Below are 16,298 nucleotides of genomic sequence, written 5' to 3'. Positions count from 1 at the left end.
TAAAATGACCATACAATAAAGAAAATATTTTTGCGGATTAAAGAATATTTTATATTCTGTAAATGTAAAAAACTGAATCACGTGTCTTTCGTTGTGGTTACGTTACAGTTCATCCAATGGGACGGTTACGGCGTTGTTGCCATGGAGACTATAGCGCTCCAGCAAGTGTATTAATTTTTCTCTTTGATTCCGGTCAAAGTTTAAAATGAAATATCCGTAGATAATCGATTTCGGGCAGCAATGATCATCTTCAGGGTTGAATCACTTACACTTGTATTTAGATCTGAAGCTGATCAATGCTGACAGGAGTCCATGATCTACAGATATTTGTTTGTCATCATCAATTGGAAATACAGAGAAAAAGTACACTGAGAGAGTGCAAGAGAGGCGTTTTACATCACGGAGAGCTTGTGCGACAAAATTTCAAGACATCAAATTGCAATACTTTCAAGAAACTTATAACTTGCTTCATCACAAAATTCACCTGAAAATCGAGAGAAGAAAATCAGATAAATTCGGATGTGTACGGAAGGACACAGTGTTGTAAGTAATAAGTAATAATCAGCTCTATATAAATTTTCCGAACTGTTATATCGTCATCCGACTGATTTTATTGAAAAAAGTTCGATCGCAGCGTAATATCCTGGAAAATACGAATATATTTAACAATTTCTGGGCCGGCCGAGGTGGCTGAGCGGTTCTAGGCGCTACAGTCTGGAACCGCGCGATCGCTACGGTCGCAGGTTCGAATCCTGCCTCGGGTATGGATGTGTGTGATGTCCTTAGGTTAGTTAGGTTTAAGTAGTTCTAAGTTCTAGGGGACTGATGACCTTAGAAGTTAAGTCCCATAGTGCTCAGAGCCAACAATTTCTGCCGCGGGAGTTTTCATTTTACAATCAGCTTTTTCTGATCATAACACACATGCGCAGCAACCAAAAACTGCTTTTCATTGTTATAACACACTCAGAGAAAGGTAGGATTTAAACAGGAAGAACAGATCATCGTACCACTGTCTCTCTCTGTCGCTGTGCTATAAAATACAAATTTGCAAGCGACAATTTAAAACTTGGATAAGACTGAAGCCAGTTCCATTTTACTATTTCCGGCAAAGAAAAAATGAAATTACGTCGTACGTACTGCCGTTCCTTTATAGTTTCACTCGCAAAAATGAAGCATTTACTCTTTCTCGGAATCAGGCGGGACGAATTCGGAAGCTCATTCGGCCATATCACAGAGTGCAGAAATCTGGTTGTCCCGCTCGTATCTCTCCTGAAACTTTATTAGCTATAAAAGAGGTGCAATCAAGTTACAACACCGAGGAGCTCTTTCCTCCATATTAATTCCGGCGGAAGCGCAATCAAATTTCGTCAACATGGAGGCGTCCCTGGATAGTAATTCGTTTAATGGAAGCAAATGGCGCTGTCGACGATAAAGGCGCGTAAGAGCTGGGAGATCAAAGTAGAGTGCATTTGAAGCGCTCTACAATATTAGCTCTCGCATGGAGAGGTAATTGAAAACGCTGATAGTTCTTCGCTGTCACCACCCAGTTCTTTTTCCTGGTATAGCGGAATCGCGCTCGGTTATAACACACACCACTGCCGCCAATGTGTCCGAGTATATCAGCTTCACTTCCCTTAATGCGCAGGGGAAATGAGAAATCGTAAATACATTATTAATTTTCGATGCCAAGTTCCCTCTCGGGACAAAAATGCTACACTATGTGATCAGAAGTATCCGGACACCTAGTGAAAATAACTTACAAGTTCGTGGCACCCTCCATCGGTACTGCTGGAATTCAGTGTGGTGATGGTCCACCCTTAGTCCTGATGACAGCTTCCATTCTCGCAGGCCTACGTTCAGTTAGGTGCTGGAAGGTTTCATGGGGCTTGGCAGCCCATTCTTCACGGAGTGCTTCACTGACGAGAGGTATCGATGTCGGTCGGTGAGGGATGACACGAAGTCGGTGTTCCAAAACATCCCAAAGGTGTTCTATAAGATTCAGGTCAGGACTTTGCGCAGGCCAGTCCATTACAGGGATGTATTGTTGTGTTACCACTCCGCCACAGGCCGTGCATTATGAACAGGTGCTCGATAGTGTTGAAAGATGCAGGCAGTCACCATCCCCGAATTGCTCTTCAACAGTGGGAAGCAAGCAGATGCTTAAAACATCAATGAAGGCCTGTGGTGTGATAGTGCCACGCAAAACAACACGGGGTGCAAGCCCCGTCCATGAAAAACACGACCACGCCATAACGCCACCGCCTCCACACAACGTTTTTCCACTGTTCAATCGTCCAATGTTTACGCTCCTTACACCATGCGAGGCGTCGTTTGGCATTTACCGGCGTGATGTGCGGCTTATGAGCAGCCGCTCGACAATGAAATCCAAGCCTCCAAACCTCCCGAGTAACTGTCATAGTACCTGCAGTGGGGCCTGATGCAGTTTAGAATTCTTGTGTGATGGCCTGGATAGATGTCTGCCTATTACACTTTACGACTCTCTTCAACTGTCGGCGGTCTCTGTTAGTCAACAGACGAGGTCGGCCTGTACGCTGTTGTGCGGTACGTGTCCCTTCACGTTTCCACTTCACTATCACATCGGAAACAGTGGACCTAGGGATGTTTAGGAGTGTGGAAATCTCGCGTACAAACGTATGATACTAGTGACACCCAATCACCTAACCACGTTCGAAGTCCGTGAGTTCCGCAAAGCGATTCTGCTCTCTCTCACGATGTCTAATGACTACTCACGTCGCTGATATGGAATACCTGGCAGTAGGTGGCATAAAAATGCAAATAATATGAAAAACGTATGTTTTTGGGGGTGTCCGGATACTTTTGATCACAAAGTGTACATAGCTCCACATTCAGATCCCTCTAACATCTGAAGACACAGAGAGTCATAAGTGGGTTGTTTTGTTGCGTTACTGATAACAGACTACTCTTATCTGCTCAAAATTATCTGGACATCCCTATGTGACGCGAAATTGACCACTAGGTGTCAACAGAGACAGACCCGCGAGAATAAAAGGAGTCGGGGGGTATTGTGTTGTCAGTAGACAAGCGGTAACAAAAGAATGGGTCGCTGAGGAAAGATCATTGACTTCGAACGTTAGCTTCTCATTAAAGAAACAAATCCATTATGGATATTTCAAGCCCTCTAAAACTGCCCAGTGCGACTGTTGGTGATGTGACTGTGAAGTGGAAACGCGAAGGAACAACCACAGCTAAACCATTACCTTACAGAACTCATTTACTGACGGATAGGGACCGTCGAACTTTGTGGAGGGTGGTTGTAAATAAAGCACATGACACCAGAGGAAGGAATCACTCGCGAAATCCAATGTGCTGCCCGCAGTCCATCTGGCAAATAACTGTGCGTAGGGAGTCAAGAAGTACAGGGTTCAATGGTCGAGCAACACCTCACAATTCACAAACTTCGGAAGCCAGTACTAACAACGCAAACTCTCCATCCCACCCCCTCAGATTTAATGGTAAGGTGGTGGATAGCCCATCAAAAACCGATCACAAATCGAGCATGGAATCAGAAGAAGATATACTGAAATGTCAAAAAAGAGGGAGAATAGAAACAATGAACGGCCCGAGCTCAGGATTTGCAACATCGAGCACACTTCAGCAGCCACGGCGTCGTGGTTATGTGGTCAAGGTGTTGCACAGCAAAGGGGGAGATCTGTGCTCAAATCTTCCTTGTGCCCATTTTCTTCTTCACCAGATTATGAATTATCCGTCCGGTCATTGACGTGTCTGTTCGCTACATTCAAATTTTTGTACTTTCAACATTGCAGCACAGGCAGCAATGGTGATAATCTAATATATAAGAAACTATCAGCCTCTATTGCGGTAATGAAACCAACCTTTACCTAGGTTTGAGTCCAAATAATTGAGCCTTCTTCAGAAGATATAACTGAATCTATCATTTATCTAAGAGGGCATGGTCTAGAAATAAAATGCCCTCGTAGACAAATTATAGATTCAGGTATATCTTCTGAAGAAGGCATTACCGCAATCGAGACTGATAGTTTCTTATATATTACATTCAAATTTGTGTCTGTGTTGATATATCACGCCCGCTTTCAACAGCTAAGTGTAATGAAGGGACCTCCAAATGTACGTGCCTCCGTCCGCAGCTCGTGGTCGTGCGGTAGCGTTCTCGCTTCCCACGCCCGAGTTCCCGGGTTCGATTCCCGGCGGGGTCAGGGATTTTCTCTGCCTTGTGATGACTGGGTGTTGTGTGATGTCCTTAGGTTAGTTAGGTTTCAGTAGTTCTAAGTTCTAGGGGACTGATGACCATGGATGTTAAGTCCCATAGTGCTCAGAGCCATTTGAACCATTTGTACGTGCCTCCCATTTGTTCTACACAAGTACTACACGTTATGTCATACGTTCCGTTTTGGAAGCTTTCAATCTTGAATTCCTTTGTTGTAACATAGTTCACACTTGTTTATTCGTTGTTTTCACTTCTGTGAGAGGTCAATGCGGCACCTGGTCTCACTATTCATCACATTTACTTGCGACGGTAAAATATTCTTACCACATGACTCATATTCTATAATCAATAGTATGACAATTACCAAGACTACAGAGGGAGAAGAGACAAGCCAATGAGCGGACGGAAACTTCATAATTTTGTGGAAAAAAGTTGGTCTTGAGGATGGTTGGAGCACGCATCTCCGGTTTCGCAGCCCAACACCGTGCCCATATAAGCACTATGGCGTGGTTCTCCAAAGTCGCTCGACGTTCAACATCTTGAGCTTGGACCGTTCACTGTTTCTAATTTTGCCGGCTGCAGTGGTCGAGCGGTTCTAGGCGCTACAGTCTGGAACCGCGCGATCGCTACGGTCGCAGGTTCGAATCCTGCCTCGGGCATGGATGTGTGTGATGTCTTTAGGTTAGTAAGGTTTAAGTAGTTCTAAGTTCTAGGGGACTGATGACCTCAGCAGTTAAGTCTCATAGTGCTCAGAGCCATTTGATCCATTTGATTTTGTTTCTAATTTGCTCCTTTTTTCACAATTCAGTACACCTTCTTCCTGTTTCAACGCTCGATATATGCTCGGTTTTTGACGGGCTATCCACTGGGCCAAGTCTGGGGGGGATGCGATGGGGAGTTTCCTTTGTAAGTGACGCTTGAGGTGGCGAAAAGAGCGACGCAACTAGACAGTGACTGACTGGAACCAAGTGTTTGGTGTGACAGTCTGTGACCATACGATGGAAGCCTCTGCGTTTGTCGAATGCCTGGAGGATATTACCAGCCATCATGAGTAGTGCCATCAGAGAAGTATGGAGGACGTTGTTTTAGGGCATGGGGGGGGGGGGGGGGGGAGGCGGGGTGTGTTCCTCGTGCTTGGTGCGCGTTCCCTTTTGTGCTTAAGAAAACGCTTAATGCGCAAAAGTATGAGCACATTTTACGGCGTTATGTACTGCGAACCGTAGTGAAATAATTCGGAGATGATCGTTCATATCACCATGACACGTCACAGTGTCATAAAACAGCATCTGTAAGTCAATGATTTATGAATAATAACATTCTTGAAATGGGCTGAACCAAATGGAACGCCTTTGGGATGAGTCAGAACGTCGACCTCACTCCAGACCACAGTGTCCAACACCAGAACCTTCCCTGGTTACGGCTCTTGTAGAGTAATTGGCTCTACAGACATTCAGACACTACATTAAAAGTATCCTCAGCAGACTCCGAGCCGTCATAAAGGCGAAGTGTGGACACAACCCATACCAATGTCCACTAATAGGTGTGCGGATACTTTTGATCAGATAGCGTATTCGTAAATAAGTTTTCTAGTGTTGGTTTCCCTAATTCAGAATCAATAGATATAAGAAGTCTTTAGGCCACTGCTGTGCTAGATCCACCCACGACCAATCCTAACGTTCAACCACTATGTGCGCAACAGCACTGTAGTAGCTTCTGTTTCATTTCTCTGTTTTGTACGCAGACTGTTTGTGGAGGGGTGAGTCATGAAGTAGTGGTCTCCTTTTCGGAAAAGAAGGAAGACGCTCTGTATGTAGTAGAAACATTGGCTCTAGTGTCTGCAATGAGTGAGAGAAGTGTCTCCCTCAGCAATGCTTTTCTCTATGTGCTTTGCTAGGTTTGCTGTTTCCGCTCCCATAGCTCCTCTAAAAGAGCTAAAGAAAATTTTTGCAGGCTATACATCTTAAATAAAAGCAGCCACCTTTCTTATCACTTACTGAGGTGCGTATATTTCCAACCTTTCATATCTTCACAGCATCCCGATGTTCAGATCTCCTGATACAGGACTGGTCATAACTTTCGACTACAGGGTGTTACGAAAAGGTACGGCCAAACTTTCAGGAAACATTCCTCACACACAAAGAAAGAAAATATGTTATGTGGACATGTGTCCGGAAACGCTTAATTTCCATGTTAGAGCTCATTTTAGTTTGTTCTTCCACCTACGCTCAATGGAGCACGTTATCATGATTTCATACGGGATACTCTACCTGTGCCGCTAGAACATGTGCCTTTACAAGTACGACACAACATGTGGTTCATGCACGATGGAGCTCCTGCACATTTCAGTCGAAGTGTTCGTACGCTTCTCAACAACAGATTCGGTGACCGATGGATTGGTAGAGGCGGACCAATTCCATGGCCTCCACGCTCTCCTGACCTCAACCCTCTTGACTTTCATTTATGGGGGCATTTGAAAGCTCTTGTCTACGCATCCCCGGTACCAAATGTAGAGACTCTTCGTGCTCGTATTGTGGGCGGCTGTGATACAATACGCCATTCTCCAGGGCTGCATCAGCGCATCAGGGATTCCATGCGACGGGGGGTGGATGCATGTATCCTCGCTAACGGAGGACATTTTGAACATTTCCTGTAACGAAGTGTTTGAAGTCACGCTGGTACGTTCTGTTGCTGTGTGTGGTGTCACCGCCAGACACCACACTTGCTAGGTGGTAGCCTTTAAATCGGTCGCGGTCCGTTAGTATACGTCGGACCCGCGTGTCGCCACTGTCAGTGATTGCAGACCGAGCGCCACCACACGGCAGGTCTAGAGAGACGTACTAGCACTCGCCCCAGTTGTACAGCCGACTTTGCTAGCGATGCTACACTGACAAATACGCTCTCATTTGCCGAGACGATAGTTAGCATAGCCTTCAGCTACGTCATTTGCTACGACCTAGCAAGGCGCCATTACCAGTTTATATTAAGATAGAATTGATGTATAGTCCAGAGAGATGTTCACCAATTGTGGATTAAAGTTAAGCATTCTACCAGTTACCTCCTGTTTTGCTAGTCTTATTTCTCTGACCTGTTCCAGACCTCACGCCAGTCTGCGTGTAATTAAACGCGTGCATTTCGGCCTTCTCTAGCAACACGGTGTTGGCTCTTCTGCCAACACAGCACTGTGTGTTTCCATTCCATGATTAATGTGATTTGAAGAGAAGTAATAAAATGAGCTCTAACATGGAAAGTAAGCGTTTCCGGACACATGTCCAGATAACATATTTTCTTTCTTTGCGTGTGAGGAATGTTTCCTGAAAGTTTGGCCGTACCTTTTTGTAACACCCTGTATATTCTTCTGTCGCTATCTGAAACTAGAATCTCTTTTCTACTTGACTTATAATTGCTTTAAAATAGTACCAAGATCATTGTTTGCCCTGTGGTATTAACCATAGTCTAGCTACCAGCTTTACGTACCAGACTCATGATGAGCCATTAGTGCCGATCGGTTGCCTCATCATCTTCTGGTAAGGGTGCCCATATCCGGCGGGTAACGGTATAAAATGCCTGGGCATTTATAAGTTGGGATAAACGCTCAGGATAAATACCTACGAAAACGCACAAAATTCGAAAATGCCCCGGAATGTATGCTTTTTAAAGATCAATTGATATGTGGCGCTTATAAAAAAATTAAACTGATATTTTGTATTGGAAAGGTGTTTTGCAACACTACTTCTTTAGTGGTTGGGTAGCCAAGTTTAAAAACCTGCTTGAGAATTACGGGAGGGTTATTAAGGGAAATAAATTGGACTGTAAATGTAACTGGCTTCAAATGGCTCTGAGCACTATGGGACTTAACTTATGAGGTCATCAGTCTCCTAGAATTTAGAACTACTTAAACCTAACTAACCTAAGGACATCACTGACATCCATGCCCGAGGCACGATTCGAACCTGCGACCGTAGCGGTCACGCGGTTCCAGACTGTAGCGCCTAGAACCGCTCGGCCACCCCGGCCGGCGTAAATGTAACTGTTTACGTCTTTAATGACGTCAATTTTTAGGGTATATATATATATATATATATATATATATATATATATATATATATATATATATATATATATATATAGAGAGAGAGAGAGAGAGAGAGAGAGAGATACTGTATGAGTGCTAGAGAGAGAGACCGAAAGTGAAGAGTCTAATTGATAAAAAGAAAATTATAAATGATAAGCAGTTGTTCATCTAGTTGCAGCCAGATGCGTTCATAGTCTGTCAATTCCAGTTGTGTGTGCATAGTCACGTCGGAAACCTTTTCATATGAATCATCTGAGTACAAATGACTCCTCCCCTAATGCACTGCCCTTTTATACCTTGTGAACGCGATACTACCGCCGTCTGTATGTGTGCATATCGTTATCCCATGACTTTTGTCTCGTCAGTGTGCAACTAGCTTTACACGTCTGATCAGTGATTTTAGGCCCAATTCCACAAGACAGTTATCGAAGTAATCACTAGAGATATAGTTTTAGGAGACTCCATCAAGCATAACATGTAGTGAAAAATGTTACTCGCTACACATATTGGAAGCAATATGTATGGAGCCTTATGTGAATTATAAACCTAATTTGTTTATTTATTTATTGTTTCAGATACAATCTGTCGCTGTATACGAGATACCCGGCGTCTCTGCAGCACAGTATGGAAGTATTCACCTGGAAGGGAGTGTCCACATATCCGATTACCACCATGAGTGAAGTGCTGAGCACAAAATAAATAAATATTTGCAGAACTCTCAATAATTAAACAATACGATGCACCCGCAAAAATTCTGAAAGAAAAATGAGCCTTGCCGATTAATCTACATCACTAAGCGACCAGTATGGTCGGAAGACCGATTGCAGTCATGAACACATGAATCTTCAAGCGTATTTCCCTCGCAGAAGTACTACATTTCGTCCAAAGGGAAATAATTACAAATTTCTTCCTCGCGAGTACTTCGTATATCATACAAGGCATTCGTTGCAGCAGACTAGTTCCAATGTTACTCGGTCTCCGCGTCTCGTGAAGAGCTGCGAGTGGATCGCTGCAGAAAAGAGTGTACCTTGCTTTGCTGCGTTCTGCGAGGCCAGACCGCCGTGGAGCAGGAGCGCCAACCACAGCAGCCGTGCCATCATCTGAAACACACCACACATGCTGTTACCACACTGAAACCCGGACATAGTCCACAACTTTTGGTACCACTTTGTAGCACATCTACACTACTGGCCATTAAAATTGCTACATCAAGAAGAAATCCATATGATAAACGGGTATTCATTGGACAAACATATTATACTAGAACTGACATCTGATTACATTTTCACGCAATTTGGGTGTTTAGATCCTGAGAAATCAGTACCCAAAACGACCACCTCTGGCCGTAATAACGCCCTTGATACGCCTGGGCATTGAGTCAAACAGGGCATGGATGGCGTGCACAGGTACAGCTGCCCATGCAGCTTCAACACGATACCACAGTTCATCAAGAGTAGTGACTGGCGTATTGTGACGAGCCAGTTGCTCGGCCACCATTGATCAGACGTTTTCAATTGGTGAGAGATCTGGAGAATGTGCTGGCCAGGGCAGCAGTCGAACATTTTCTGTATCCAGAAAGGCCCGTACAGGACCTGCAAAATGCGGTCGTGCACTATCCTGCTGAAATGTAGGGTTTCGCAGGGATCGAATGAAGGGTAGAGCCACGGGTCGTAACACATCTGAATTGTAACGTCCACTATTCAAAGTACCGTCAATGCGAACAAGAGGTGACCGAGACGTGTAACCAATGGCACCCCATACCATCACGCCGGGTGATACGCCAGTCCATGCTGCTGCAAACGTCGTCGAACTGTTCGTGCAGATGGTTGTTGTCTTGCAAACGTCCCCATCTGTTGACTCAGGGATCGAGACGTGCGAATAAGATGTCTGTCATCTCGACTGCTAGTGATACGAAGCCGTTGAGATCCAGCACGACGTTCCGTATTACCATCCTGAACCCGCCGATTCCATATTCTGCTAACAGTCATTGGATCTCGACCAACGCGAGCAGCAATGTCGCGATACGATAAACCGCAATCGCGATAGGCTACAATCCGACCTATATCAAAGTCGGAAACGTGATGGTACGCTTTTCTCCTCCTTACACGACGTATCACAACAACGTTTCACCAGTCAACGCCAGTCAACTGGTGTTTATGTATGAGAAATCGGTTAGAAACTTTCCTCGTGTCAGCACGTTGTAGGTGTCGCCTCCGGCGCCAACCTTGTGTGAATGCTCTGAAAAGCCAATCATTTGCATATCACAACATCTTCTTCCTGTCGGTTAAATTTCGCGTCTGTAGCACGTCATCTTCGTGGTGTAGCAATTTTAATGGCCAGTAGTGTATCAAAAATACAGTTTCAAAAAAAAATGGATGAACATCATAACCATTTGTTGTCCAAATCAGATTATTTCCTTCGTTTATAAAATAGCCGCTCCTGATATGAAGACCATCACCTCATATGACTCACAGAAGGACACCACATAATCTGAATGGGGAAAGATTACTACAGACGTCGTTTCGCAGTGTTCTATCACGACCCCCGTGCTGCTCTTGCTCTGTGTCACGGACACAGAACTGTATTTCATCTTCATCTACATCATTACTCTGCAATTCGGATTTAAGCACTTGGCAGAGTGTGTGCAAAACCGCTCTCGGAGGAGAAGATTGGTGAATGAAATTTTGCGAAAAGATCTCGCTGCAGCGAAAAGGGCCTTTGTTTTAATGATTGCAGCCCCAATTCGCTTGTCATGGCCATCATACTCTCTCCACTGTTTCGTGATAATACAAAATGAGCTGTCCTTCTTGCACTTTTTCGATGACCTCCGGCAATCTACTAACAATCCCATACCGCACCACAATACTGCAGAAGAGGACGAACAAGCGTATTGTTGGCAATCTCTTCAGTAGATTTGTTCCACCGTCTAAGCTTTCTACCAATAAAACACAGTATTTGGCTCACATTTCCCACATAGTTTACTGTGAGATGGTTCCCGTTTAAATCGTTCGTGATTGTAATCCCGACATATACTGATGAACCTATATCCTTCAAATCTGTGTGATTTCTCGTATAGCCGAAATTTTATGGAATCAGACTCAGGAGGCAGAATCCTTTTTCACGGATGGTAAAAACATTGTTGTCAAGCCGAGTAAAGAAACATAAATAGATGTCCAATTACAATGAAAAGTCTAAGAACGTACAGCTTCCTCACTCAGTCCGACTCCATCAGTGGGAAGCCATTTAAATGGCGCCCAGTATTTGCATAGTATAAATACATACTGAAAAATCAATCGTTACCTTATGTGTCTTCATCACTTTATCTAGCAGGACCCAAAAAAGCTATTTGTATCCGTCTGAGCACTGTTAAGTCTTTCTTAGGGATTTTTACATTTGGTAAATCACAGCATCCTGGCTTTAATTCTTCTATTCTCGTCTTTCAACAACAAACGATGCTCTTTTTTGCTACCTACTTTTAGTCAGTTATTTCATGTGCACCTGCAGCCGTTGTCACTTACACTGTCGAGTCTCACATCTCCCGTTTTTCGCCAGTGAACCAAACAGCTGAATTTCTGTTGAAAAGGCGGATTTCGAATTCAGTCTCTTTGATATGAATTAGCTTTCACTCTAAGTCCAAAAGGAAGAATCCAATCAGTGAAAGGTGGAAAACTAGTGTATTCATGCTTTTTCTGCAAAGGCTCTCTCTGTTATGCTTCGGTGAGAGCATACAGAAAATAGTATGACTCCTTTCGTTTTCGTAATAATATGGAGATTTTACTGTTAATTTACCATTTTTTGTTAAATTTTTTTAAGACATTGATCATGACATGATGGAAGAGCGTGCTACGAAACTTTAAAGGGCCAGGAGAAGGAGAGGGGAATTGCTGCCGCATGCCTAGGAATGGAAAGCGCAGTAGGACTGAGATACACTAATGAGCCAAAACATTATGACCACCTGCTTTATAGCTTGTTTGTCCGTCTTTCGAACGAAATACATCACTGATTCTGCGTGTCAGGGGTCCGACACTTTGTTGGTAGGTTGTGTAGGTATGTGGCATTAGATGTTTACGCACAGGTCATGTAATTCGTGTAAATAATGGGCCGCTGATTTGGGTAAGCGGTGATGTGACCCGATAGCGACCAAGATGGGGTCCATAGGATTTACATAAGGCTGATTTGGTCAGCGAGACATCAACCTGAGTTCACTATAATGCTCCTCAGACCACTGTAGCACGGTTCCGGTTCCGAAACGGGGACAATTATACTGCTGGAACATGACATCGCCGTCGGGGAAGACAGCAAGGACAAATGGTTGCAGGTGGTTCGCAGCTGTCTGCCTGTCTTCTATTACTACCACAGGTCCCATGCAAGCGCAGGAGAACATCTTCCATGGCATAAAACTTCTCCCATCACTGCGTCCGTGGCGCGCTATACGTTTCGAGCCGCCATTCACGTCGATGACGGCGTTTGTGGAGACGACAATAGACCTAGTGTAGTAAAAATGTGATTCATCCGAAGAGCCGACACGTTTCCCTTGATTAACGTACGAATGCCGATGGTCCCATGCCCACTACAATCGTGTCGTTGGGTCAACGTATGAACACGTAGGGGCGGTCTGCTGGGGCTCGATGTCCAACAATGTACGATGAACGGTCTGCTCCGAAACACTTGTGCGTGCACCAGCATTGTATTCTTTCGGCAGAGATCCCAGAGATCACCATCTATCCTACTTTACAGAGCAGACAAGTATCAAAACCCTACGCTTGTGAATAGTCGTGGTCATCCAATCATTTTGCGCGTAGTGGTAGTTTCACTTCCTTTTACCTCTTTTCGTAGATGCTCACGACAGTAGCACGTGAATATTCGATCAGCTTCGCTGTTTTCGAGATAATCGTTCACAGGTTTTGCGTAATAATAATCTGCCTTTTGTCAAGGTCGTTTATCTGAATGAATTTCCTCATTTGCAGCCCATATCTGCGCTAGGGTGATCTCTCGTCCGTGTCTGTTCCCCTTACATACTTTTGTTACCGCGTCACATGCATGCAACACCACCAGGCGGCATCTAACGTCGCGGTGGACAGTCGTCATAATGTTTTGGCTGATCAGTGTATCTTACCGCTGCTTTATATTTGTAATCCTAAGTGTGTTCTCAAAGGTGACCTACTGAGGAAGTGACTGTGTTTGAAACACTGGACTCGTGTTCAAAAGGAGTGGTGTTCCAATTCTAGCGTGACCGTCGAGTTACAGGTTTACCGTGGATTCCTGTAATTAATCAAGGAGAATGCCACAGTTCTTGGCCTATCCTAGCTTGTGCGTTTAACTACCTCATCGCTGTCGTTCATATAGTAAGGATTAATACCGTTACAATGAAAAATGTGTATAGTAGTTCTTACGTATGTATACTTATCTTTAATAAGTATTCAAACAAAGGTCTGAATTTAGACAACATCCGAGCAGATATAATTTGAGTTACAGCTCACATTCAAAAGTAATATCCGAATTCGCTCAAGCTTTCTGACAAATCCACACAGTTTCACGACCATATTTTTTGTATAAATGGTCTCCGGTGAATTTGTCACATAAATCCGGATAAAATATCAAATTATCAACATTATTTAGCATTTTTTCGTGAGGGAAGCTACTGATCGTCGCAGAGATGACTGTAAACGACAGATGTGAAAGTTGTCCCTTCTGCTCTACAGAGCATAGCGCCAACGATGATACATTACCCGGAGCGTCAGGTGTAAGTTATGGAGAACATATTTCTTGCAACCACCCTTTGTCACGCACTCGCTCCGCTCATTTCTTAGTGCGTAATCCCATATCTCTACAACCACTGTTAACGTAAATTCCTATTTCCATGGCCTTCTTGATTATCTTTTCCTAGCACTGCGAAATTTGAGCGAGAACCATGACGCTATGAACGAGGGAACACCTTTGATGCCGAAGCAATATCTAGTCATGGAGGAAATATGTATAACTTTGAGCTCTGAGAATTTTCGTCATCTCCCTTTACATCTACTGTACATTCATTGAACTCTGTTATGTTAACCAAGCATATAATTCAGGCAACGTGCAAATCTTCTTTGAACTCAGTCATACTTTTAACTGCTGCATTGTACCGATTTCTGAAACAACTCACACACTCAAACTAAAGTATAACTTCAAGTACAGTTCCTTATTTTCAGAATTAAGTTCTGAGGTTTCCTTCAGAACCAATGAGACAGGACATCGAAATAACTGTGAATGGCAGGAGGGATTCTAATGCAATGAAATTTCTGAATAAATTGATGACCAGATGAATCTGTCTAGGAAGTATGGATTGTTCGAATGATACAAATGACTCTAAGCACTATGGGACTTAACATCTGAGGTCATCAGTCCCCTAGACTTACAAGGAAACCTCCCCATCGCACCCCCCTCAGATTTAGTTATAAGCTGGCACAGTGGATAGGCCTTGTAAAACTGAACACAGATCAATCGAGAAAACAGGAAGAAGTTGTGTGGAACTATGAAAAAAATAGGCAAAATATACAAACTGAGGAGTCCATACGCAAGATAGGCAACATCAAGGACAGTATCAGCACAGGAGCGCCGTGGTCCCGTGGTTACGTGAGCAGCTGTGAAACGAGAAATTCTTGGTTCAAGTCTTCCCTCGAGTGAAAAGTTTACTCTCTTCATTTTTCGCAAAGTTATGATCTGTCCGTCCATTCATTGACGACTCTGTTCACTGTAATAAGTTCAGTGTCTGTGTTTTGCGACCGCACCGCAAAACCGTGCGATTAGTAGACGAAAGGACGTGCCTCTCCAATGGCAACCGAAAACATTTGATCGCAATGTCATAGGTCAACCGATTCCTCCACAGGAAAACACGTCTGATATATTCTATACGACACTGGTGACGGCATGTGCGTTACATGACAGGAATATGTTGTCGACCAACCTAACTTGTACACTTGGCGAATGGGTAAAAAGATTCTTCTACATTGCCCGATTTAGGTTTTCTTGTGGATGTGATAATCACTCCCAAAAAAGTGATGAAAACATAAGAGTTGGCACATAAACTGCAACAAATGAATGCAACAGTTTCACAGTCGCACAGTTTTCCCTGTGTTCTGTCAAAACATATGTTTTTAACGTTTTCAAATTTTTCCGTGTGTAGACCGTCAAATCCTGCATATGTCCAAGCAAATCTGAACATGTCCTGGAATTTTGGAGAGCGAAGTTGATTATGAGTGAGTGCCTGAACTTGGATAATTGACACGGACGGACAGATATTAATTGTCTGAAAATAATAAATTAAACTTTTCACTCGAGGAAAGACTTGAACCAAAGACCTCCCGTTCCGCAGCTGCTCACGCTAACCACGGGACCACGGCGTTCATGAGCTCAGGCTGTCCTTGATGTTGCCTATCTTGCACTGGGACTACTCAGTTCGTATATTTTGCTATTTTTTTCATAGTTTCATACAACTTCTTCCTGTTTTCTCGATTGATCTGTGTTCAGTTTTTCAAGACGTATTCACTGTGCCAACTTATAACTAAATCTGAGGGGGGTGCGATGGGGAGGTTCCCTTGTTAGAACTACTTAAACCTAACTAACCTAAGGAGATCACACACATTAATGCCCGAGGCAGGATTCGAACTTGCAACCGTAGCAGCAGCGCGGTTCCGGACTGGAGCGCCTAGAACCGCTAGGTCACAGCGGCCGGCATGGATTGGTCGATCTATATAATTATGGAAATACTGTTCTACCTTGAGCAACACAGATTCTTCTTGTTTAAAAAGCGCCGCGCGGGATTAGCCGCGAAGTCTGAGACGCTGCAGTCATGGACTGTGCGGCTGGTCCCGACGGAGGTTCGAGTCCTCCCTCGGGCATGGGTGTGTGTGTGTGTTTGTCCTTAGGATAATTTAGGTTAAGTAGTGTGTAAGCTTAGGGACTGATGACCTTAGCACTTGAGTCCCATAAGGTTTCACACACATTTGAACAAGCCGGCCG

The 16,298-nt window shown here is 44.0% G+C and overlaps 1 protein-coding gene across 1 annotated transcript in view; it reads right to left on the bottom strand.

Annotated features, from left to right (window-relative positions):
- The window catches only part of LOC126249139 (serine protease filzig), a 213,455-nt gene that overhangs the window by 52,124 nt on the left and 145,033 nt on the right, over positions 1 to 16,298 (bottom strand). The window contains exon 2 of the mRNA XM_049950793.1: positions 9,328 to 9,400. Within this exon, the coding sequence (XP_049806750.1) occupies positions 9,328 to 9,400 (73 nt within the window). The remainder of the gene's footprint in view (positions 1 to 9,327; positions 9,401 to 16,298) is intronic.

This window comes from Schistocerca nitens, chromosome 3 (genome assembly GCF_023898315.1).
Source record: "Schistocerca nitens isolate TAMUIC-IGC-003100 chromosome 3, iqSchNite1.1, whole genome shotgun sequence".
NCBI classification, from domain to species: domain Eukaryota; kingdom Metazoa; phylum Arthropoda; class Insecta; order Orthoptera; family Acrididae; genus Schistocerca; species Schistocerca nitens.
This window is presented reverse-complemented; position numbering and strand designations above follow the sequence as displayed.